The sequence below is a fragment of the Trachemys scripta genome, chromosome 1 (genome assembly GCF_013100865.1).
Source record: "Trachemys scripta elegans isolate TJP31775 chromosome 1, CAS_Tse_1.0, whole genome shotgun sequence".
Taxonomy (NCBI): Eukaryota; Metazoa; Chordata; order Testudines; family Emydidae; genus Trachemys; species Trachemys scripta.
The window spans coordinates 26384312-26410676 of NC_048298.1; the positions used below are offsets into that span (position 1 = coordinate 26384312).

General features: G+C 43.0%; 1 protein-coding gene across 3 annotated transcripts in view; it reads right to left on the reverse strand.

Moving 5' to 3' along the window:
• Positions 1-748: 748 nt before the first annotated feature.
• NAMPT (nicotinamide phosphoribosyltransferase) overlaps positions 749-26365 on the reverse strand; it is a 60010-nt gene continuing 34393 nt past the window's right edge. The window contains exons 8-13 of one of the 3 annotated variants that reach the window (XM_034766557.1): positions 22833-22952; positions 8689-8736; positions 7912-8052; positions 6802-6936; positions 3604-3625; positions 749-2523 (exon numbers count right to left, since the gene is read on the reverse strand). In XM_034766557.1, the coding sequence (XP_034622448.1) occupies positions 2468-2523; positions 3604-3625; positions 6802-6936; positions 7912-8052; positions 8689-8736; positions 22833-22952 (522 nt within the window). In that variant the 3' untranslated portion in view covers positions 749-2467. The remainder of the gene's footprint in view (positions 2524-3603; positions 3626-6801; positions 6937-7911; positions 8053-8688; positions 8737-22832; positions 22953-26365) is intronic. The other 2 variants (XM_034766549.1, XM_034766564.1) reach the window with 2 other exon arrangements.

Sequence of the window (26365 nt, forward strand, 5' to 3'; positions counted from 1 at the left end):
ACTATAATTAAATGGGGATAATTAAAATCTCAATGGCTACAAATCTAATTATTTAAAGCAAACCCAAACATGCTGTTTGCTTCAGTATGGAAGAATTACGATATTGTAAGGTTCAAGCACGGTAATAGGTTATATCTGACATCACTATCAACCCTTTGGTGTCTGGGATGTCAACTGCCAATCACTTGGTGGCAAGAGCTGAGGATTGACTAGCACCAGGTGATTAAAGTACTAACATTATTTTAAAATGAATGACACGACTTTCTGAAAGTGACATGCACAGCTTAGGGAATTCATAGAAAAGTCCCAAATAAACTGAAATCTAGATATAATATCAAACAGTCACTTGTGTACTTCATGGCAGACAAAAAGAAAATAGTGCTTTCACAGCATATCCCCAGCTTTTAATTACAAAAATATCAGTTATGGGTAGTCAATAGTTATCAAAATCTTTATTGGTACAGGATGAAAGCAGTTTTTTTTTTAAACCATACATCATAAAATTCTCTAATACATATCACATGGAGGAGTGAAAGTCTCTATTCTATTTAACTGTTACTAATTCTATCTCTGGAGTTAAAATCTTTCCTGACCAAATAAGAACAATATGGGTAACTGCAACAGAATGCAGATCCGGGTGTGAAAGGTCAGTGTTTATCATCTTACTAAAACTCTACTTTTTGAAATGATACATCACCGAAGTGTATAATCACATACAGTAAGAGTGAAAACATTTTTTAAACAAATAAAACAAACGATTGCGACTGGGCTTAAGTGTTTTAACTTCATATCCCGGAAACATCCCGGAAACATTACAAGCTCTTTGATGTGGCCCTTTTTGGTGTGACAGTAAGAACAATAAAGTATGGCTTTTTAAGCTTCCTTCAAATAAAAGTATGTTTTGTATTATTTGTGGTTGGTCTAAATTGTTTGATCTTTCTAAACCATTTGCCCTGTAACATCACTTGCTAATACACTAGAGCCAGAACCAAATGCAACGCCTGTACAATGGTCAGTGACTTAGTTACTCTTTAGCATGGATAACGTTACAGAAACCATTGCTTTTCTAAAAAAGGAGGGATTCATTTTCTCATAAGAGCCACCCTACAGTACAGTCAAACATCTGAAAACTTGCTATGGTTTGTCAAACAAAATCACTGACAGCTTTGTCCTCCAGCAGGTGTTCAAGCAAGCATATGCAGAGAGTGAATAAAATCAAGCACAGCTGACTAAAAAGTACCTTTCATATAGTTTGTTTTCACAATTATCCCTCTGTATCATGTCCCCCCTTCGGGGATTCATGTAAAAGAAGTTTGTCTAGCATAATATTTTATTAAAGTTGTTTAACAAAAAATAGTTAAACATATTTATACAATTTAACATCCAGTCTGATAAAAGGCAAATCAATGAAAAAAAATACAAAAAGTAAAAAAGTGCACTACCCAGTCCAGTATTTCACTTTAAAGTCATGTCACTTACAATATATGAAAAATAAACCCAGAAGTATAATTACTTTAAAATACACCGCTTCCATATTTATCAGTATTTTACACGTATATTCTGTAGTGGAAGAGGATATCTCTTAAAAACTTTACTCTTAAAATATTGAGGTGCATATGCCAAGTGGACTATACTTGACAAGAGACAAGTTGCAGTAGAGAATTCTTTCAAATTTGGCATTCCATTTACATACCATACACTGCTAGCTAGGCCTATACGCTTATAGTACCTAAAGATTCCAGCAAGAACAGTAATTTTCTTTAATGTGGAATGACTACTACAGATAACTACAAGGAACAGTGAGGTCAGCAATTCTATGGGTCTTAAGTAGGTACAAGTCCTGATTTAACCTTCAAATGGTACAATGTCACAAGAAACTTTAAGGCCATTTTTATTTGCTGATTAATGGACAAAAGGCAATGATTTTTCCTCCAAAATATTTTCTTGAAAGTCTGTGCTCATAAAAATCATGAAAAGTTGGAAAGACTTAATTATTGAAACTTTAAATATATTTTACACAATCTTGTTTGTACAAAAATACAAGTTAAATATAAACAAAGTAATCATGATAATTTTATGTAAATCCATTTTGTGATATTCTATTCCATATAAAAATGTTTCTCTGCTCTGTCTCATTTGTGAAAAGATCAATACCAGATTGAATCACTACTGGCAAAGGGCCCTAAAAAGCACTCTTCAGCATTAAATAGATTTTACATTTTAAGTACCATTTCCTAATTTCATCTTTTCTAAAGACTGGTGCAAAAAAGAAAAGAAAAAAGGTAGTATGTCCATAAACCAACAAATAATTTGGCTATAATGTATCATAAAACACAAACACACAGATCTGTACAACAAACTCATCAGCTATGCAGTACATACTCATTACACAGAGACATGGAATTAAACTTAATGAGGTGCCACTTCTAGTTCATTGTCCTTCAGTCTGGCATTTTTCCTTACTTCGTCAAACGAGTAAGACTTCATTACCTTTCCGTTCTTGAAGACCGTATGAAGGAGATCCTGTAACAGATACCACTTTGTTTCAGTGAACCTGAAATAAGATCTCTTTCAAGAAGAGATGCTGAACACACATCTATACTAGTTACACTGTCAGATGCAAACGTCTATATGATCCTGCAAACACGTATGCACTGCTCAACTTTATATATGAGTAGCCCTGTAGACATCAATGTGACGTACTGATATATATGTAAAAATGAGCACCTACATAAAGTGTTTGTGAGATTGGGGCCCTAGTTGCTAAGAGACTAACTTTTGTGTTTCTATTTGTAACACTAGTATTCTAACATTATTAAAATCTTATAAATATTTCAGCCATATTATGCATGTGTAGTAGTGTTTATAGTAAAAGAATTAGTATGTATAATCTCAAAATAAATTAAGACATCAACCTCTTGTGCCAGGCCACAGCGGAAAGCACATAAACAGAGTGGGGAAGATATTTTATACACACTGCTAGAGCAATTAATAGGAAAGGTGAAGCTCACTTGACCAACACCCAAGTGTAATTCTGATATTAGAACTAAAGGTGCGATCTGACATTCACTTCCCTCAGTGTGCAGAGAGACCAAAACATTTTTCCCCTCTGGAATGGCTATTGGAAAAGCTGTTTGCAGCATCTCGCAGAAATCTCCTTTGCATATATCCTCGTATTAAACAGAGCATCACCAAAAGACACAAGCTGTAAGTTAGAAGTGTAACAAAAGCCAACTCTGTATAGAGTGTTAATGTGAACACCACATCCCATCACATGGACCTGCAATTTTAGTCAACCAGGCCTGGGAAGCAGAGAGTATTTTGTATTCAGCTTCCATCTAGTGACATTAATGAATAAGCCACTTCAACACAGTAGGCAGCAAATCTTTCCTCCTTACCCATTGTACTTGCTAGAGATGGAGGACCATATTTTGCCTGATTTTGAACAGACTCAAAGCTTTAGGGGTCCTGAATTGTGTTGTGATAAGGCCTACCTCCTATGATTGAAAGCTAGATCCCTCCAGGATGGACAAGTGTGTTACTCTGTGGGGCTCAAAGTGTTACCAAAATATACCACCTCCTACAAAAGTGCCATGCAAATACCTGTTCTCACTTTCTGGTGGCACTGTAAATAAGAAGAGGGCAGCATTATCTCCTGTAAATGTAAACAAACTTGTTTGTCTTAGCGATTGGCTAAACAAGAAGTAGGACTGAGTGGATTTGTAGGCTCTGAAGTTTTACATTGTTTTGTTTTTGAGTACAGTTATGTGCACTTTCACGACAAAAAGATTGCACTACTGTACTTGTATGAGGTGAATTGAAAAATACTATTTTTTATCATTCTTACAGTGCAAATATTTGTAATAAAAAAATATACACTTTGATTTCAATTACAACACAGAATACAATATATATGAAAATGTAGAAAAACATCCAAAATATGTAATACATTTCAATTGGTATTCTATTGTTTAACACTGCAATTAATCGCGATTAATCGACAGCCCTTGAAATTATAGATCTGTTTGAGAAATCTAAAGGCAAAAGTGATATATGTGCCTTCCTTGCTTGCGAACAGGCAAATCTATATGACTGCACCTTTCTCTTCCTCTTCAAGATACATTAGGCAGCTTTTATGAAAAAACAGTTCTGCAGTGAAACGGTGTTATTTAGTTGCCTCTATCCTCACTTGCATGTTAGTGTAACCTGGAGAATAAAGATTCTAAAAATCTGTGCATAAATACTACTTAGGAAATTTCCTGTTTACAGCCACTCTTTATCTGGAGACAGTTAATTGATCCAAAAAGACCAAAGGATTGCATGACTTCTCCAATCTCCCCCTGACTCTTCCTCCCCAGAAACTGCCCTGCCATTGTACTGTCCTGCCAGCTGCCATATGCTGCTGACAATTCACACATTTGATCCCTTTATAAGTGCCCCTAGTATTTGTACACAGCTGCCTGTAAAGGTTTTCTTTAGAATGCGCTAGTGCCTGTTGTGATCACCTGCACCAAGCGTAACATGTCTAGTAACTCATGTCTTAACTGCTTCCTCAAAATAGTAGGGTTAACATTGAGAAGAAAGTGGCTACTGGGTGAAGCGGCTGCAAAGACAGGAATGGTCACGCCCCCTCCAAGAAAAAGTCCTTTCCTCAGTAAGAAATCAAAATCCAATAATCTGATGTTTCTTTGCCAACCAAGCACTGTGGCAATTCAGAAAGCCTGGGCAACAGCTGATAGCATACACATCTCTCACCACCTCGCTCTCCAATTTAAAACATGGCAACCAAATATTTCCTCTCTTAGCACGCATATCACAGCCCCTGCATATATCCCTTCTATACCAAATTCAGGAGCCCATATTAAATGTCAAGCCAATGCATAGCTCTCAGTAGTTGTTTCATCCTGCAATCAACTCGTATCCTATTGACTTTGTATCTCCCCTCTTTGCTGCACTCTACATTTGAAACTGCTTCTCTTGGCCTATCCACTAAGTCACCTCCTTCCTCTCCTTCAAATCTACTGAGCCTGCTGCTACTGATCAACTACAGCTACCCGATCTCACCTCTTGCACCCAAATGTTGTTTACTGTCTATCTGAACATGACTCAGCATTCCAAAAGGCAGTGAACTTTTAAATCCTCATCAAGTATTATGAATACATGCAGTGCAATGAAATGGCTAGAAGCTAGGAGTGCTGGATTTACTCTCTGATTTGCCCCAGATTTAGCTCAACACTTTGGGCAAGTCATTTAATTTCTGCTTTCCTACATCTGAAAAGTGGAGAAATACCAACTAGAAGAAGCGTTTCAAGGCTAGTTTATAAATCCTTGTCTGGAAGCCTCTAACGGTGGTATTTTTTTAAGTGCTCAGAGTGGGCATAATTCTCCTCCCTCTGAAGTTAAGGAAGTTTTATCTCAGATTTCAATATGAACAGAATTAGGCCTACGCCAAGTGCTTTTAAAAATTCGACACTAAACCATAATTAGCATAATCATCAATAATGTAACATTTAACCCATAGCAAGTTAGGCAGTTCTCAGGTGTTACTTGGCATCTGGCCAATTTCCTTGGTTATTTTGGGGCTACTAGGGGTGTGATGTGCTGGAAACAGGGTGGGGGGGATGTGGCTGTTTGAGCAACAGCCCTACACTCTCTGCTAGGGTGGGCCTTCTAATGTACCCTGCTTCTCCCTACAGCTGGATCCTGCCTCCTCCCCTCAAATTAGATAAGAGGCAGGAAGGGAAAAGCAGATACCGGGGTGCTGAAGTGGGAAGATAAAGAGTGGGTAGGTGCAAGTTAGTGCAGGTGTACAACACCCTACTGGGGATGGGATCATTTTGAAAATGGGAAGATGCGAAGAGTCCTTACGTTGAGAGAGATTGAAAACATCCCCCCCCCCCAGCCCCTTTTGCCTCCAAAATATCTAGGAGGAGTGTGCTAATGCTTAGTGATTCAGATCAATTCACTGAGGAGGTCTGCAGTCATCTTACTGGTAAAACTGGTCATTGAGGTCCCAGGTACATCTTGGAGAATACACTGGATTTCTGTTGTAAAGGGGGCGGGGGTGGGAGTGGGTGAGGAAATCAGTGAAATAAGATGCATTTACTGAGATATTCTGTGGCCTCCAGAGTACAATGTCAAGGGATTAATCAAAGTTTATGGCACAATTAAAGTTTTGAGTTTAAAGTTGTAGACGACTTTAACGCAGTTTTGAAGGCTATGCTCAGCGATACAGTATATAATGCCACACACTGCAGATATAGCATCATAGACAGAATGGAGCTAAAAATGGTTTGAGAACAGGACAAGAACAGCAGCTTGGCTTTTATGAACATACCAGAAAAGCCTAATTTTTTAAAAAGGAAATAGATGAGGACATGCTCTCTAGAGGGTTCTTTACCAGAAACTGGATTTTTAAAAATCCATTTAAAAAAAAAGACTCCAGTTGACAAAAGATATTTAAATACTGAGGGAGTATTTCTGAGGTTGCACTGTAAGAACATTCTACATTTCATCAACAGACTATTCAGATCTGGGAAAAAGGCAGACAATTTTTCCCATTACTTTCCTATAATCCCAACTGAAAATACTAGAGAGTAAAACTAAGTGATAACTACAATGCTGTTTATACTGAATTTGCCACAGATGGAGCTTCTGAGATTATTTGATAGAGGTTATTGGTCGAATATAAAGAAGGCTGAAAACAAATCTCCAAAACAAGCTTAACTATCTAAACTACTTTCTCTCAGTTTGGGAATGAAGTCATCTACTTCTGGTGAAGTGATAAGTCAGAATACATACATGACCATATTCTTCAAGATCCCCCTTGCCTTCCTCTAACGTAACAAAATCTCCATTGGGTGTCCTATGTAAAGAGAGTCGACCTTTCTTTGACCTTTTGTTAGGATCCGCTACTGGATCCTTAAAGACATTCACCTGGAAATCAAAGTGAGAAGAAGTTAGTATAAGAAGAGATATTCAAATGAGAGCTCATGCACATCATGCAGATGGTGCTAACGTGATTGAAATATGAAGCAATACAAATACAGTAAAACCTCAGATACAAACACCAGAATTACAGACTGACTGGTCAACTGGACACCACGTGAAACCGGAAGTACCCAATCAGGAAAAGCAGAGACAACAACAACAACAAAAAAGCAAATACTGTACTGTGCCTGTATTGCATGTTAAAGGTGGGGACACGTGGGCAACTGTCCCTGTCCCCACCACCATGCGCGAGGCATCCGCTTACAGCTAGGAGTTGAAGATGCTGTGAGTCGCAGGCAAAGCTGTGAGCCCCGGCTGCCAGCCGAAAGCAGCTGGAGCAGGAGCAGCATTGGGGTCTGCAATGCTTTCCTGTAAGCCCTGGGTGTTGTTTTCACCTCCCCTCCCTCGGCCAATCAGGAGTGGGACAAGCTTCCCCAGAAAGAAGCTGCCTGCAAGGAAGCTGCCTAGCTGCATCTGGAACCTGGCCCGGAGCGTGAACTGCTGGAGCCAGAGCGGCGTTTTGTTCGGAGTTACGAACCTTTCAGAGTTATGCACAATCTCCATTCCCAAGATGTCCATAACCAGGGGCGGCTCCAGGCACCAAGCACGTGCCTGGGGCGGCAAGCCGCGGGGTGCAGCCTGCCGGTCACCGTGAGGGTGGCAGTCAGGCTGCCTTCGGCGTCGTGACTGCAGGAGGTCTGCTGGTCCCGTGGCTTCGGCGGCGGGTACGCCGAAGGTGCGGGACCGACGGCCCTCCCGCAGGCATGCCGCCAAATCCACGTTACCAGCGGACCTCCCGCAGGCATGCCACCAAAGCCTGCCTCACTGCCGTGCTTGGGGCGGCAAAATACATAGAGTTGCCCCTGTCCATAACTCGGAGTTCATATGTGATAAAATGAGTGAAAAAATTAGAGGTCATACCCCAAGGCCATTGGTCACCACATAACTGCATTTGAAGGAACAATTCAAGAGATCCCTTGTTAATTTCTGCAGCAAAGCTCCACCAGATCCAAAGGAAACATTTTCAATACTCCATTTATTCTTCTTCATTCCCTCCACAATCTGATAAGAAAAAGAAACAGTGATAAAGGAATGTATTTTAAGAGCTGGGCTGATAAGTGCCATTTTCCATAATTTGTTATTGCGTATTTTGAGAAGATGCTCTTTTACAGACAATGAAGCCAGCTAGCATTCAGGTTCAAGAAGATATATGTAAAATATTGTCAATACCTGGCATGCTGTTTGAATTTTTAATTGATACTTTAGTCTGAGAGAATTATAAAATGTTACTGCTGGAGAACTGTTATCTGCACTGTAACATGCAATATAAAACACCCCCCCCCTCCCTTCCCAAGACAAGAGTAGTACAGTAATGCAACACCCAGCCAATGCAACACCCAGCCACAGAGCCCTAAAGCATACTATTTATTTGCCCAAACTTAATCCTTCGTGGTGGCATTCAAGAGCCTTCTGATGGTTGTCAAAATTGTGGGCCAACTCTAGATTTCACAGATGCTCAAGTTATAGAATGCGTTCTGAAACAATGTGATCATTTCACCCACAAACACTAAGAGAGGGGCTTTGCTTGCCTCTACCCAGAACTGCAATAGAGCAATTCTTCCTAAGGATATGCAGCCTAGAATTAGTTGTATTAGAGATTTCTAGGATGATATTCAAGTGGTAGAGCATTTGTTTTACCCTCTTCTTCAACCAAAGTTCTTGAGCGATTCTTGTTTGGCATCTTTTCTGAGAGTTATCAGAAAAAAAGTTAAATGCAATCCCATCAACAGACAATTTAAAAACTTGCCATAAATAAGGTCTTCTCATAACACAAGAATCCTCTAGTCCAGAGTCATGATTGATGTATTAGCCCTACCCACAATGGCCAGAGAAGCTGATTGGTCAAAGATCTGTTTTCCTGAACTGCTCCCCTATATGAGCTTGGAAAGCATGTCACAACCCAGGTCAAGAAACTTCCAGTGCTTGGAGCCACCTATAAACACACTACTAACCAGAGTGCGAAAGTCCCAGATGAGAGGATTCTTCTGTTATGAGGGGACAGTTTACATTTAAATTATGTTACACTAAAATTATTTACTCTCTCACACAGACAATCCCTAGCCTGAAGTTGTGACTGATGAGAAGTGACAACCAGGCCATCCAGAGAAAGGAAAGGGGAAGAGCTAAATGAAAAGGGATTAGGGAAGACTATGCAGTGTTGTTGTAGCCGTGTCAGTCCCAGAATATTAGAAAGACAAGGCGGGTGAGTTAATAGCTTTTATTGGACAATTTCTGTTGGTGAGAGACACGCTTTCGAGCTTACACTTAGGCCTTGGCTACACTTGAGAATTCACAGCGCTGCCGCGGCAGTGCTGTGAAGCGCGAGTGTAATCGCGCCGCCAGCGCTGCGAGAGCTCTCGCAGTGCTGCAAGTACTCCACCTCTCCGAGGGGAATAGCTTGCAGCGCTGCGAGCGAGTGTGCAGTGCTGTAGGCGCTGATTACACTGGCGCTTTACAGCGTTGCATTCGCTGCGCTCGGGGGGGGGGGGGGGGGGGCGGGGGTTTTTACACTCCTGAGCGCAGCAAGTTGCAGCGCTGTACAGCGCTAGTGTAGCCAAGGCCTGAGCTCTTCTTCAGGTCTGGGAAACATGCTCGAAGTGTCACAGCTAAATACAAGGTGGAACAGGTTGTTTAGCATTAGTTAACACACATTTCAAGGGACCATTCAAGGTGAAGTGGCCAGTTAACACCCCTCCAGTCACAGGGAAGAAATTAAGGAGGGAAGGGGGGGGAGGAAAGGAAGGTATTTAGTGGGTTATAGACTGTTGAATGATCTTTGAAATGTGTGTTAACTACTTATCCTAAATAACTTTGTATTTAAGGGTGTAAGTACCTCCTGATACTTCAGTGTAAGGTTGTCTCACCAACAGAAATTGGTCCAATAAAAAGGTATTACCTCACCGACCTTGTCTCTCTAATTAGGGGAGAATGGAAGACTAAAAGATCTAGCAGCCCAAAGCAGCAAGATCTTCAGCAGCCTTTTCAGGATATTTAACATGCCCAACTTTCCCGCTGCATGATTTGTTCAGGGCCTTAACCTATGACAGGGAAGCCTGAAGGTTGTGACACTGAACATAACTGTTTACAGAAACTCCTTTAAAGGAGAGCTCTAGCAGGATGATGGGACAGTACAAGAAGGCGATACCCTGTCCCAGGGATAACGTTCAGACCATGGCAGACCTTGCCAGCCAATCTCAGGCCTGGTCTATGCTACAAAGCTAGGTCGATGCAAGGCAGCATACATATGTCGACCTAGTTGTGCATGTGTCTTCACTTAAATTGGGCTACTACCAACATAAGTGCCTGGTTACACCTACTTAATAGCACCACCTCCCCGAGAGGCGTAGAGCCAAGGTTGATGTACTTAGGTTGATGCAGTGCGAGGGTAGACACTGTGTTACTTACATCAACCATTACTGGCTTCCAGCAGCTAGAACAGGCAGGACGCACTGGATCTCCTGGGCCTGTGGGGAGAAGAGGCTGTGCAGGCACAGCTCTGAACCAGCCATAGAAACGTGGACATCTAAAAGTAGATTGCTCTATGGATGCGGGAGAAGGCCTACAACAAGGAGCAGCAGCATGCGTACCGGAAGGCCAACAATTGATCTGGTACTGAGCTGCAGACCTGCCACTTTCACAAGGAGTTGCATTTTATCCTCCGCAGAGACCCCACCCCTACCAGCACTGTGGATACCTCAAGGAGTCCAAGTCACAGGCCCCTGCTGTGAACTGCAAGGAGGAGGAGGTAGAAGAGGAGGAGTATGGGGGACAGGCAACTGGGGGGATCCCCCCCAAAAAGTAGCAGAACATCTTTTGACTTCTCATTACATTTACTTGTGCTAGAAGAGGTAGTGGTACAACCAAGAAAGAAAGAGCTGCTATCTGCTTTTCATTCTCCTTTAGACTTAGGCAGGGAGGGGGTCCATGTGGAGCACTCTATGCACAGGGATGTCCCATAAATCCTCCGGAAAGATCTCGATGAAACTTTCATGGAGGTACTCTGCAATCCTCTGCCAAATGTTTCTAGGGAGAGCTGCCTTATTTCTTCCACTGCGGTAGGACATTTCCCCACACCATCCAGCAATAAACTCAGCAGGCACAAGCTAGCAGCATATGGGCCTGGGCAGCATTGGGTCACCAGCAGCAGCTGTGCTCTCTCTGCCTCAGTTACACTCAGGAGTGAGATATCAGCTAAAATCACCACCGCCTGTGGAAAACAGTGCCAGTATCATAGAATCATAGAATATCAGGTTTGGAAGGGACCTCAGGAGGTCATCTAGTCCAACCCCCTGCTCAAAGCACGACCAATCCCCAACTAAATCATCCCAGCCAGGGCTTTGTCAAGCCTGACCTTAAAAACATCTAAGGAAGGAGATCCCACCACCTCCCTAGGTAACCCATTCCAGTGCTTCACCACCCTCCTAGTGAAAAAGTTTTTCCTAATATCCAATCTAGACCTCCCTCACTGCAACTTGAGACCATTACTCCTTGTTCTGTCATCTGGTACCACTGAGAACAGTCTAGATCCATCCTCTTTGGAACCCCCTTTCAGGTAGTTGAAAGCAGCTATCAAATCCCCCCTCATTCTTCTCTTCTGCAGACTAAGTATTCAGTGTCATTGCCCAATACTACTAGAATCATGCAACCGAGCTATTACTACCTCATTTCCCCTTTCCCGGGTGGGCCATACTCACCCTGGCTGGTGCTGAGCAGTGCACAATCGCAAGCAGAAGTGAGAATGGAGTGCTTACAACTTTTTGGGAGCAAAGGGAGTGTTCAGCATCTTAAGTTTTGCTTTCCCTAATGAATACACTAACAATAGTATCTTTTTGTTTTATCTGTAGCTGCTGCCATTGTGGCCTTCAGGTTCTCCCCCTCCGCACCTGCAGAATGCCTGAGTCAGACAAGCAGGAGAAAGACGAGTCCTCATGGTGACACATTCCAGGAGATCCTGCAAGCCAGTGTGGCACTGAACAATGAGCACAGGGCCTGGAGGATCACCATTGCCAACAGCCTGGAGAAGGATGGAGTGGAGACGAGAAAGATGCAGGAAAAGGAGAGGGGACATGCAGTAGGACATACTGGGACTTTTCAGGAAGCAAACACAGATGCTGCAGACTCTAGTGGACCTGCGGGTTCAACAATTCTGTGCTCGCCTCCCTCTGCAGCCCACTGTGAACTCAATATTGAGACCTCCCTATACCCCACTCAAAATTCCACATGGTATCAGGGCTCGCTAAGGTACTCCTACCACTCCACCCAGGGACACTGAAGACAATCACATATACGGATCTGTGAAAGCCACAGGTGGTATATGTGTAGCTGAAATGGACATGAATGTTTTTTCCTCTTCATAAGTTCTGTTCTCTTAATTTCTTAAGTTTTAAATGTTTTTTAATTGCCTCGGTTTTTGCACAGATTTTGTTCAGAATGAAATTTATTTTTTGTAACATAATTCAATTCATCATTAGAGCTACGATTTTTCCACGGAAGTGGCAGAAGTCACAGATTCCGTGACTTCCAGCGACCTCTGACTTCAGCCCATAGCAGCTGGGAGTGGCAGGGTCCCCCTGCCGCTCCCAGAGGGCTGTGATGGTGGTGGGGCCCCCACAACTCCCAGCCACAGGGGACAGCTGGGGGACCCTGGAGCTCTGAGCCCCCATAGGCAGTGCTCCCAGCGGGCTCCCCGCTGTGGGCGGTGTGGGGATCCTGTAGCTGAGCTCTCCATTGTGTCACGGATATTTTTAGTAAAACTCATGGACAGGTCACGGGCAATAAAGAAAAATTCACGGAAGCTTGTGACCTGTCCATGAGTTTTACTAAAAATATCCGTGACAAAATCTTAGCCTTATTCATCATTATTAGTTCACAACATACGCTGGCTGGTGCTGAGAAGTTCTGAAAGTGACCAGTTACCTATTACTATGCAGTGTCTCACGACTCCAAAAGATCATTCACAAGCAATATTAATAAGTGCATTGACAATGCACTGTTCCTACATATACAGCTATCACCACACAATTCATACCGGGCTGCAAACAGGAGGGCCAGGTAGAGCACACTACACCAACACACACTACTCACTATTAAAATGCTATTTCAACACCTCCCTTAGTTGTATAGCTCTGCGTTGAGCTCTTCTAATAGCCCTTATACCTGGCTGTTCAAATTCAGCAGACAGCCACTCCACCTGCACCTTGGTGAAAACTTTTTCTCCTTTGCTTCACAGATATTATGCAGCACACAGTATGCAGCTATAACCATTGGGATATTTCTCTCACCAAGATCCAATCTTCTGAGTAACCACCTCCAGCAACCCTTCAAATGACCAAAGACACATTCAACTATTATTCTACCCCTGCTGAGCCGGTAACCAAAGTATTTCATGGTGCTGTTGAGGTGTCTGGCTTCATGAGCCTGGGGAGCAAAGGGAAGGCTGGGTTCCCAAGGATCACTACTGGCATTTCAACATTGCCAATGATAGTCTGCTGGCTAGGCAAAAAAATCCCTGCTTGCAGCCTTCTGAACAGTCCTGTGTTCTTAAAGATGTGAGCAATCATGCACCAACCTTGACCAGCCCAGAGGGATATTGGTAAAGCATCCTCAGTGATCCACCAGTGCTTGCATTACCACAGAAGAATAGCCCATTCTCTGATGTACTCTGTGGTAAGGTGGTCTGGTGCTAAAATAGGAATATGCGTGCCATCTGTCACCCCACTGCAGTTCAGGATCCCCATTGCTGCAAATCCATTACTATATCCTGCACATTGCAGAGAATCAGAGTCCTGCATAGGAGGTACTTAATTGTCATGCTCACTTCTGTGACAATAGCCCCCATGGTGGATTTACTGACTCCAAATTGATTACTGACTGACTGGTAGCAACCTGGCACTGCAAGTTTCCACAGTGCAATTGCCACTCACTTCTCCACTGTCCTTGCAGCTCTCATTTTGGTGTTCCTGTACTGGAGGGCTAAGGCGAGCTTAGCACACAGATCCAGGTCTGTGGCCTTGCGCATCTGAAAGTTCTAAAGCCATGGCTCATCATCCCAAACCTGCATGACAAGGAGATCAATCCCACCAGTCACTGCTTGTTTCTCTGGCCCAGAACCAGTCCAGCCGCTCCATGACCACCACCACCAACCTTGAATTGTTTCTCGTTGTGTCCCACAGCAGTATGCTCTCCAAGGAATTGTCATGTTCCCTGTGCTGCTTCTTGTGACTGTGCAAATACTGCAGGATGGTGTGCCCCATGCTTGCAACATTCATGACAACAGTACAGAGCTGTGCAGGCTCCAGGTTTCTATCAGAGATGGCCAAAACCAAGTATGCCCATGTGAGTTTGTGCGATTTTGAAAAGGTGGCGCAAAAATTATGGGACACCAATGAAATTATGGGATGGAGAATAATGCATTCTGGGAAGTTGACCCCATGTTCCTAGTCACCCCTGCCCAACTTGTTTCAGCTCCATCATGCATTGCCAAAATTCCCAAGAGACAGTGCACTGGAAGGTGGCGAGTTGCACAGCGGGATACCTACCCATGATACACCACATTCTGCATCGATACAAGTGCTCCTGATGACTATGCACACCACTGACACAAGGAGCCAACTACACATGTGCACAAGCAACGTACTAACTGTGGCGGCTGTATGCTGATGTAACTTGAGTCAACCTAAGTTTGTAGTGTAGACATGGCCTCAATTTAGAAGTGGACCATCCACATAGAGGAGCACTAAAGTTCTAGACTTACTCTTACAGGATATGTTTAAGGCTTAAAGCCATGACAGGGAAGCCAACAGGTAATGGTATAGAAAAAGGCAGCACACAGCACAGCAGCTGAGACACAACTTCTCAAGGTTATGCTCCAGACTTCTTCCCACCAGGTCTTTAGGGGCAACATCTCCCTCTAACACACACACATCTCTTTAGAGAATTTCCCCTGCCTCCGTTCCAGCATATACAGATTCCTCAACCCGATAAGGAGAAAGGAATGTCAGACCTCCCTGTAGTACTTCAATTTAACAGAATTTTGAGGCATCCTGAAAATTTCTCTTCTATACATCTAAAAATCATATTGGTTTTAACAATGAACTTCACATCCTCTGGTGCCAATGACTAGGGGATTCTGATTTGGACACTACTTCCTAGAGAGGAGTATAAGCAGGAAGGGAGTCTCCTTCCTTGGTGGATTAGAGGCTTTCCTAGAAGCCATTTGTAGAAGGGGAACCCGAGGAGGACAAAATGATTCAGAGTTGTTAATTGGGTCTGAATGAGGAAGATTCTCCAAGAGCCTCTGGAATAACTGAAGGAGACAAGAAAGGGGTAGGAAGAAGAGCGGTTTGTGCAGACTCCCTTCAAGCACAACCTCCAAAAAATTGTTAGAAGATGGCCATGAGCAACATCTCATCCAGGAACATGAAGCAGCCTGGGAGGACCAGTCATTTTGAGGGGACACTCCCAGGTTAACAGGCATTACCAGTGCAGAGTGGCATAACTGGGCTCTGCTTGACTGGTGTAGTAAGAGTGGGGCAAGAAATCACAGCTGCAGGGTTGGTCCCCTTCAACCAGCATCCAGCCACATGCTTCACCCCATTCTGTCCATGGCATCCCTGGACAGTGGGCCTTCTTATGCTGTGGACACATTCCTCGATTACCTCAGCTGATGAACAAACACCTTTGGATGAAAAGCTGGCTTCAACCCATCCACAATCCCATCATGAGGGACCTTCATTGGTCAGAATGACCTTGTGTGGGGGAGTATAGTATGACCCTTGCTTACGCTATAGCAAAGTTCTGATTCTACCACTGACCCTTCTGCTGAGATCCACATTTGGTGCTTCCAAAGAGGAGGAGGAGGAGTAGTAAGTAGAAGAGGAAGGAATTACTTCCACCAAAAACCTCAAAGGTCTGCAGCCTTTCCCCAGAGCAATGCCACACAGAAGTTTCTCATTGTGGTGGAGACAGCAAGACAGAGGGCGTGTTGTACTTTCCAGCTCATACAGAGGGAGCAATTCAGGTGTCCAGATTTTGACCAGCTAACCCAGGGGTTCTCAAACATCATTGCAACGTGACCCCCTTCCGACAACAAAAATTACTACATGGCCCCAGGAGGTGGACCGAAGCCTGAGTCCACCCAAGCCCCACCACCTGGGTGGGAAAAGCCAAAGCCCAAGCCCCATGGCCCCGGGCAGGGGGCCCCAGCCAAAGCTCAAGGGCTTCAGCCCCAGTTGGGGGCCTGTAACCTGAGCCCCACCACCCAGGGCTGAAGCCTTTGGCTCCAGGCAGTGGGACTCAGGCCCCAGCTTCATCCCCAGGCCCCAGCAACTCCATTAAGACGGGGTCCCAACCCACTCTGGGGTCCTGACCCACAGTTTGAGAACTGCTGAGCTAACCATTTCCATTGTAGGCACCGTTAGTCCATCAGTCATGATCCCAAACTAGAGGATTCTCTAGTATGAGAATTTAAAGATGGCTGGAAATTGAATGCTCAAAGATAATCTCTTGAAGGTCTAGTATATTTTGCAGTTAGCAGATTGCAATGATTTAAAAGTGAAAACATCAAAATAAGAAGTCAAACAGAAGGTTCCTTACCTGTGCTACCAGTATCCCCTATTAAAATAAAGAATTTTAAAAATCCAGTTTACACTCTTCCTGCTGTTTTTTGTTTTTATTTCATCTAGTTTGGACAGTGAACTAGACTGATCAGTTAATTTCTCATTCTAGGTTTTCATAGCATGCCCATCACCACAGTACTGTATCTGGTACATGACATTGTAGTTACATTTGAGATTCCAACACTGATGTGGAACGTTTAAAGTTAAAACAAACTTTCAAGGAGTTTAAAAGTAATCACTATGAATATGTATATACAGATAAGATCATGTAAAACTATTTAAAAATGTTTTATTCTACATGTAAAATACTTGAAAGTGCCTCTTTAAAGCAATCCCAGCATTGATATCCTGTACATCAACATGGGAGATCTGGGGTTATTGAAACAACAGGAGTAAGAATGCCTTTACAATTTTAAATAAGTATAAACTTTGTTCTCTTATACCAAGTGTTATGACTTTTTGTTCTTGCAGGTAATGCTATGCTGCTAAAAGGCTCACGGTGGGGAAATTAGTACATATATTTTTATATCCTACATATTTGGGATCTGAATAGGAAAGTAATTTAAATACAGACTTATCGCTTGTGTCCATTTCCTTTCACATTAGGTATTAGAAAGAACTTTTCCTGTCCTATTTACACCTTGCAGCACAGTACTGAATCTCCATATACTGAAGAACAAGGTCCCATCCCCCTTTCTCCATAAATATATATTTTAAAGACTGGTCATGATTTTGTGATAGACTAGTATCTAGTTGCCTCCTAGAATTTTGTCAGGTTAAGGAAAAGTCTTACCAGAATCTCACTGGCTTTCTTCTGGAAAGACTCTGAATTTACTGGGCCAAATTAATCGCTGGTGTAGCCCCATCAGAGGTCAATGGAGTCAAACCAGGAATAAATATGGCCCAATATATTCTAACTCTCAATTGAATTCTGTTTAACAATCAGACAATGTTACCAAATGTTCAGTAGTTATGTATTAAAGAGAGGATACTACTCCTGGGAGGATTCTGCGCCACTGTGCATGCGCAGAATTCATGTCCCCCCCCAGATTTCTTTGCTTTCCCACAGAAAAATGACTTTCTGACAGGGAAGCAAAGTGAAACCACAAGAGCAATCATGCGACCCTCCCTAGCAGTATGTTTTGGGTGCCCAGGGCTGCCAGCAGAGAGGAAAATCACTGTGGGGCAAGGGGTGGGACTAGGGAAGACCTGGCTGGTGGCTCCTACCCTGTGCCGGGCTCACCTGCTAGTCCTAGCTGGGGAGGATGGGACTTCCTCTTCCCCAGCACAGCATCTGGAGCCGGGTCAGACCCACCCCCAGATTTCTCTCCAGGCTGCAGGAAGCTCTGCAAACTCCTCACCCATCGCTCCTTAGCTGCAGGGAGAGGGATCACTGTATGCGGAGCTGCTTCCCCATTCACACAACCCCCATGCATCCAGACCCCCTCATACCTAGACCCTCATGTCGAGCCTCACCCCCCCACACACACTCAGAACTCCCTCTCCCCCCAACCCCTCACTCCCTCTGCACCTGGACCACCCCGACGTGCCATCTGCACCTGGATCCCCACTCTACTGAGCCCCAATCAGCTGCACCTGGATCCCCACACCCCATTGAGCCCCACTCCCCCAGCATCTGGACCCCCCACTGAGGCTCCCCCGACACCCAACCCCCCCGCTGAACTCTATCCTCTCCCCCACACTCAGACCCTGCACTATTGAGCCCCAACCACCTTCACCTGGACCCCCATGCAGAGCCCATTACCGTTGCACCCAGAACTCCCCAACAAGCCCATGCGCATCCAGATTGCCCCAAACAGAACCCTCTCAACCCACACCTGGATCTCCCAACACTAAGCCCCTCCATATTTGGATCCTGCAGGGCTGAGCCTGCCTTCCCATACCTGGTGCACCTGGCACACAGGGGTAGGGCTCTGGGGTGTTTCTGGGACAGGCTCGGTCCTTGCGCTGTGTCAGGGTTGGGTGCAACCTCACTGCTGAGCCATGGCCCCGGGGGGGGGGGGGGGGGGGGGGGCGGAAGCTGCAGAGTGATAGACCACTGGTGCAGAGGTAGGATATCTTCCCCAGTGCCATGCTGGAGCCTCCACATGTATTTGACAAATAAAACTTGCAGAATTTTGAAATATTGTGCGTAGAATTTCTATTTTTTTGGCACAGAATGCCATCAGGAGTAGAATATCCAGATTCAGTTATTTCATGCTTGCTGTTATCACAGTTGTGCATTATACAGAAAGACTATTCTCGTCAAATCACTCTTTCCATCAAACACACCAAGAAAATCAGATTTGTTTTTCCAGGGCTGTCATGGCACGAGTTTGTTAGCTGTTTTCCATTACAAGCCAATCTTCCCACTAACAATTCTGTTACTCGATATCCCAACTATCATCCTCTCTCTGAGGATTTGTCAGTGAGATGTAAACACCTTTGTAGCTTTGTTGTTTGGGTTCATGTTCGTGGATCTCAGATTATACATGCAAATGGTTTATCAAACTGAACAGATGCATGACTCCCACCAGTGTGCTACTGCTTTACTCCCCACTTCTGTGGTCTAGTTTCTCTAGTCCTTAATTCAAAAGAATGCAAAGCTGCTCAGACCTGGTGAACTGGAATTCCTGTGTGTACTTTTAATATCTAAGAGGTTTCACTGAACTGAGTATTTCCTAATTTATTTTGTAGCACTGCATCAGTATTTATTAAGGTGAAGACGATGAATACCCTGAGCAATTCTGGTATTCATTTTCAAAGCAAAAGCATTAATCCTGCGATGGGCTGACTCTTAACATCAAGTAACTAATGAAGTGCAGAAATAAGATTAACCAATCCTGCTCTGCACTGACTTCCACCAGATAATAGCAAGTTCATCACTAGAGTTTTCAGGAGGTAATAAAAACTTTGGCTTCTACCTTGCTGAAATTGTACTTTTTAATTTTAACAGTAAAAAATTATGTATCCATCTATCAGACTATCGGGCACCAGTACGTTAATGTGGTATAATTTTGCATAAAACATGGATTACTCAATTATTCTCATTAGCTGGGCTTTTAAAAATGCCCCCCGCCATCACCATATTTTATACTAACAATGGTTTGTAGACACTTTTGCATTTGCTTTCAAAAGTATCTCCTTCAAAAAGCACAAGTACACCTTGAAAATTTGAATGCAGACATACCGTATTTTCCGGCGTATAAGACGACTGGGCGTATAAGACGACCCCCAACTTTTCCAGTTAAAATATAGAGTTTGGGATATACTCGCCGTATAAGACTACCCCTCTTCCAACGCACACCAAAAAAAAATTAAAAAAACATCAGATTTGATTTCAATATGGTCATTTTAATTCAAATGCTTATGACATGCAGGTACTTAGCAGGAAAACTGTCACTTATAAACATAAGGCTGTTTGTCATCAAACATGTAAACATAAAACAGTGCAAGTGGATTAAACTTTTCCTAATTCACTCTAAAGCTGAAAGGAAGGATAAGACAATAAACCCATGGGAGCTGCCATGCTGTTTGTTTTCTAAGCTGTCAACCAAACTGGAACTGATGATGATAGGAGGAAGATAACAAACAAGAGAGAGAGAGCAAGTGCCGAGCAAGTCCCTGGCGAGTTAGCAACGCCCATCATAACTGCAAGCTACGGTATTTTTACAGGTTTTGCTGGCGTGACAGTTTCCCTTTAAAAGCCTTCAAAATCCTCCTGTTCGTCATCTGATATCATAAGTACATCAATGACATCTTGTGATACATTTGTAAGGCAGTCATCGTATGGATCGAATTCCGTATCAGATGGTGTGGTCTCAGCTTCGGCTTCCTCTTCATCTTGCCACAAGTAGTCGTCCTCCATACCATCTAATGAATTTGATATGCCACACTTCTTGAAAGACTTGATTACTGTTTCTGCATCAATATCATTCCAGGCTTTTATGACAAACTTGCACAAAACATCCAACTGTGGAGCATGCATGTTTCCTCCTTTTGTGAATGACTTTTCGCCGCTAACCATCCATTCATTCCACTGTTCTTGAATGCGATCTTTAAATGGCTTGTTTAGGCACACATCCAGTGGCTGTACCAACAATGTCAATCCTGCAGGAATAACTGCCGCATCTGTGTTTAGTCTTGCAAGCATTTGCTTGGTGCTGGGAGTTAAATGAGCCCTGAACATATCCCACACCAGTAGACTACATTTTTGAATAAGTCCACCTGGTCGCCTGCTCCATACATTATCAAGCCATAGCTTTACCCCTTCTTCATCCATCCAGCCTTTTTCATTCACATGTACAAAACAACCAACAGGGAACTTGAATTTCGGCATTGTTTTTCTTTTAAAAATAATCATTGGTCTCAGTTTGACGCCATCAGCTGTGCATCCTAGTACCACTGTAAAACTGGACTTCTCATGTCCTGTTGTTTTAATTAAAATTGTTTTTTCACCTTTTTGATGGACAGTTTTATTTCCAACCATATCAAAATTCATTGGAGTTTCATCCATATTTCCAATACTACTTAACGCATAGCCATGTTTAGTGCGCTGTTGTATTACGTATCGATGGAAACTATTTACTTTGCTATCAAGATCTGCAGGTAATTTTGGGGCAATTTTCATCTTTTGCCTCAGTACCATATTATGCCTTCCCATGAATCTAGTACACCAGGATACAGTGGCCTTAAATCTGTTGCTGTGATCTGGGTTAGATTTGGCCCACTGAAGTGCAAACAAATGTATTTTATTTCGTGTCACTACATAACCGTTTTGGCGATGCTCATTCACCATGTCTGCTACATGTTTTTCGAGTTCTGGCCAATGTGGAGTGCCTCTTCTTAATGCACACTTACCCCTTGGCATACTCTTTAATGCTTTTTTATTTGCTTTCCAGTCCCGAACCATCTTTTCTGTTACTCCATATTGTCTTGCAGCAGCACAGTTATTATGTTCCATGGCAAAGTTTACAACTTTAAGTTTGAAACTGGCTTCATATTTCTTTCTTCTTGCTGGTGGAGCCATGATGGGGTTTTGACTGTTGGACATTTGTATACTGTACTGTATGTACTGGTGCTATACTGTATGAACAGGTACAGATACTGGTGCTGTACTGTATGTGGTACCCAGTATACAACAACCAGCCAGTCACGGCAAGCGATGTACCTTACCGGCGATTGGCTGGTTGTTGTATACAAAGCCTGCTTGGATTGGTCAGCTCTCCCTGCCTGCCCAGCCCTCCCTGTCTCCAAGACTATCAGAGCGGTAGCGCAAACACGCCTCTTTCACCCGTCTGGCCCGCCCTTGTATCCTATTACCTCCTTCTCTGCCTCTCAGATCTCGCACATGCGCGCCTGCGCCGCTTCACTGCAGTCCTCAGGAGCGAGATCTCAGAGGCAGAGAAGGAGGTACGGTAATAGGATACAAGGGCGGGCCAGACGGGTGAAAGAGGCGTGTTTTTCTGGGCACAGCGCCGCTCTATCTCTTTTTTCCATACCCCGGGCGTCCCGGACGCCTGCAGCTTGCTCCGCCCTTCACTTACACCTTCCCGGTGAGGCGCCCCCTCACCTTGTCATCGGGCGGGGATGCGGCCGCGGCCGTTTTTGAGCTCCCCCCACCATATGCGGCGACCGCAGATTCTCCAGTCCGGCTCGGAAGTTTCAGCACCCGCCCTATAAGACGACACCCGGCGTATAAGACGACCCCCGACTTTTGAGAAGATTTTCCTGGGTTAAAAAGTAGTCTTATACGCCAGAAAATACAGTATTTAATTTACAACCTAACAATTCAAACTAGTTAATCACTACTGTTGCCACAGCGCAAGTCATGACTGGCACACTAGAGACAAATAAAAGGATAGATCTTTGCCCTGAGTTTAATCCTAATTAGTTTCAACATGGGAGGGATTAAAGTATACGAGGTGATGAGAGAGAATAAAAGTTACAAGCGTGAGATTAAGAAACATATTTTAGGTTATGTGTGTTTTTTTTATTCCTCATGTGATTTTAATTAATTTTGTGTGTTAGGGTTTGTGGGCAGTGTCCAGAATGAAGGCTAGGAATGGGTCAGTAAAGAAACATTAACATCTGACTAGTTGTAATAGACTCCAGATTAAAGGAGGACACTGTCAATTTCATCTGATACATTAAGAAAATTCATACCTCTTGCAGCGTGTTGATATCCACACCATCCCCCTGAATAACTCTGATATAAGGAGGCAACACCTTGTAGCCTTTTGCATTTTCTACAACAGGGAACTTCTTTCCTAAGATCTCCAAAACCTGTAGAAAACAAAATGGAAGCAATTCTGTTTCTACTTCTCCCACTCTAGCAAAGTTAAACACCAAATCTATTAAACTTAATAGAATTAATTTTTGTTAGCATTTTGAGTACATGGCTCAGAGCAAAGCCATGCTGTACTCTAAATACTCCAGCCATCGTGCAAAGGGTGGTTTAGAAGAAAATAGCTTAGGAGACAATAGGGTCTGTATAGTCAGATGGCTAAAGAGGACTAATCACACCCAATCCCCACTTTTCTGCTTAACCACAAATTGGCAGCTAGAGTCTCCTCAGTAGGTCAACCCAGCATATTACTCTCTCTCTCTTTTAAAACTTTTCTTTACTTTACACAATGCAAACAGTGGATGTGCCCTTCACATTTCTCAGATCCATTAGCACCACATGCCTCATGGAGTAAGGATTGCTGTCTGAGGTCTCAGTTTAAACTAGCAATACTCAAATTTTAGATCCTGATCCACACTGATTTTTTTCATGGTTATGAGAAAGGAACTTTGCTTAATCTCTCTATGGTGATGTAGTACTTGCCCTAGAGAAAAAGGTACCCAGACAGGTTAAATCTGTATTTGTCCTAGTAGATAGCCAACATGTAATAGCACTGAGAGTTACTCTAATGGAATGGTATTGTTAGCTTTTATGATAAATTTTCTACATGTAAATATGTGTTCTAAATAGCTTTATTTTTTTTGTGGCATAATGCAATGACCAGGAGAACCACATGGTGACTTGCCTGCCTGGTGTAAAAGTTGCGCATCTCTCGAGGCATCTAGATAGACTTATGTGTAGTGTTGGGGAGGAGCCAGTGGTCATGGTACATGTAGGTACCAATGACATAGGGAAGGATAGGAGAGAGGTCCAGAAGGCCAAATTTAGGCTGCTAGGTAAGAGATTGAAGTCCAGGACCTCCATGGTAGCACTCTCTGAAGTGCTTCCAGTTACATGCGCAGGGCCAGTTAGACAGGCAGAACGTCAAGGTCTCAATGCACGGATGAGACGATGGTGTAGGGAAGAAGGGTTTAGATTTATTCGGAACTGGGGAAACTTTTGGAAAAGGGGGAGCCTATACAAGAAGGATTGGTTCCAATCAGGTATAGGTGGAGCCCGATTGCTGGCACTTAAAATTAAAAAGGTCGTAGAGCAGTTTTTAAACAAAGCGCTGGGGAAAAGCTGACAGGTGAAGAGGAGCACGTGGATTGGACCGAGACATCCTTTAGGGGAGGATCTATTAATGGAGATTCTTTATGTCCTAGTAAGGAGGAGAGGATGGAAGATGAAAAAATACAGGTAGGACCTGATGAGAAAAAGAGTCAAATGAAAAAAAGTCCCATTCAATTACATCATGTAATGGCAGACAGCTAAAAAGTGACAAGTGCTTATATACAAATGATAAGATGGGTGAACTAGAGTGCTTTATACTAAAATGAGGATATTGATATAATAGGCATTACAGAAACTCGGTGGAATGAGGATAATCAGTGGGACACAGTAATACCAGGGTAAAAAATATATCAGTACAGAACAGGTCTTGCTGGTGCGGGAGTGGCACTATATGTGAAAGAAAGTGTAGAATCAAATGAAGTAAAAACCTTAAATGAACCAAACTGTATCATAGAATCTCTATGGATAGTAATTCCATGCTCTAATAAGAATATAGCAGTAGGGATATATTACTGACCATCTGACCGGGATATAGTGACTGTGAAATGCTCAGGGAGATGAGAGAGGCTACTAAAATAAGATAATAATGGGGGATTTCAACTATCCCATATTGACTGGGTACATGTCACCTCAGGACGGGAGGCAGAGGTAGTTTATTGACACCTTAAATGACCACTTCTTGAAGCAGCTAGTCTTGTAACCCACAAGAGGAGAGGCAATTCTTGACATAGTCCTAAGTGGAGCAAAGGATCTGGTCCAAGAGGTGAATATAGCTGGACCCCTTGGTAATAGTGACCATAATATAATTAAATTTAACATCCCTGTGGTGGGGAAAAACCACAGCAGCCAACACTGTAGCATTTAATTTCAGAAAGGGGAACTACACAAAATTGAGGAATTTATTGAAACAGAAATTAAAAAGTTACAGCACCAAAAGTGAAATCCCTGCAAGCTGCATGGAAACTTTTTAAAGACACCATAATAGAGGTTCAACTTAAATGTATACCCCAAATTAAAAAACAAACAAACAAAAACAAAAACAAAAACAAAAACAACAAAAAAACCATAGTAAGAGAAACAAAAAAGTGCCACCGTGGCTAAACAACAAAGTAAAAAGCAGTGAGAGGCAAAAAGGCATCCTTTAAAAAGTGGAAGTTAAATCCTAGTAAGGAAAATAGAAAGGAGCATAAACTCTGGCAAATGAAGTGTAAAAATACAGTTAGGAAGGCCAAAAAAGAATCTGAAGAACAGCTAAAGACTCAAAAAGTAATAGCAAAAAATGTTTTAGGTATATCAGAAGCAGGAAGCCTGCTAAACAACCAGTGGGGCCACTGGATGATCGAGATGCTAAAGGAGAACTCAAGGACGATAAGGCCATTGCGGATAAACTAAATGAATTCTTTGTATCGGTCTTCATGGCTGAGGATGTGAGGGAGATTCTCAAACTCGAGCCATTCTTTTTAGGTGACAAATCTGAGGAACTGTCCCAGATTGAGGTGTCGTTAGAGGAAGTTTTGGAACAAATTGATAAATTAAACATCAATAAGTCACCAGGACCAGATGGTATTCACCCAAGAGTTCTGAAGGAACTCAAATGTGAAATTGAAGAACTACTAACTGTTGTCTGTAACCTATCATTTAAATCAGCTTCTGTACCAAATGACTGGAGGATAGCTAATGTGACACCAATTTTTATAAAGGGTTCCAGAGGTGATCCCGGCAATTACAGACACCGGTAAGCCTGACTTCAGTACCGGGCAAACTGGTTGAAACTATAGTCAAGAACAAAATTGTCAGACACATAGATGAACATAATTTGTTGGGGGAAGAGTTAACATGGTTTTGTAAAGGGAAATCATGCCTCACCAATCTGCTAGAATCCTTTCAGGGGGTCAACAAGCATGTGGACAAGGGGGATCCAGTGGATATAGTGTACTTAGATTTTCAGAAAGCCTTTGACAAGGTCCCTCACCAAAGGCTCTTAAGCAAAGTAAGCTGTCATGGGATAAGAGGGAAGGTCCTCTCATGGATTGGTAACTGCTTAAAAGATAGGAAAGGGTAGGAATAAATGGTCATTTTTCAGAAAGGAGAGAAGTAAATAGTGGTGTCCCCCAGGGGTCTGTACTGGGTCCAGTCCTATTCAACATAATTCATAAATGATCTGGAAAAGAGGGTAAACAGTGAGGCAGCAAAATTTGCAGAGGGTACAAAACTTCTCAAGGTAGTTAAGTCCCAGGCA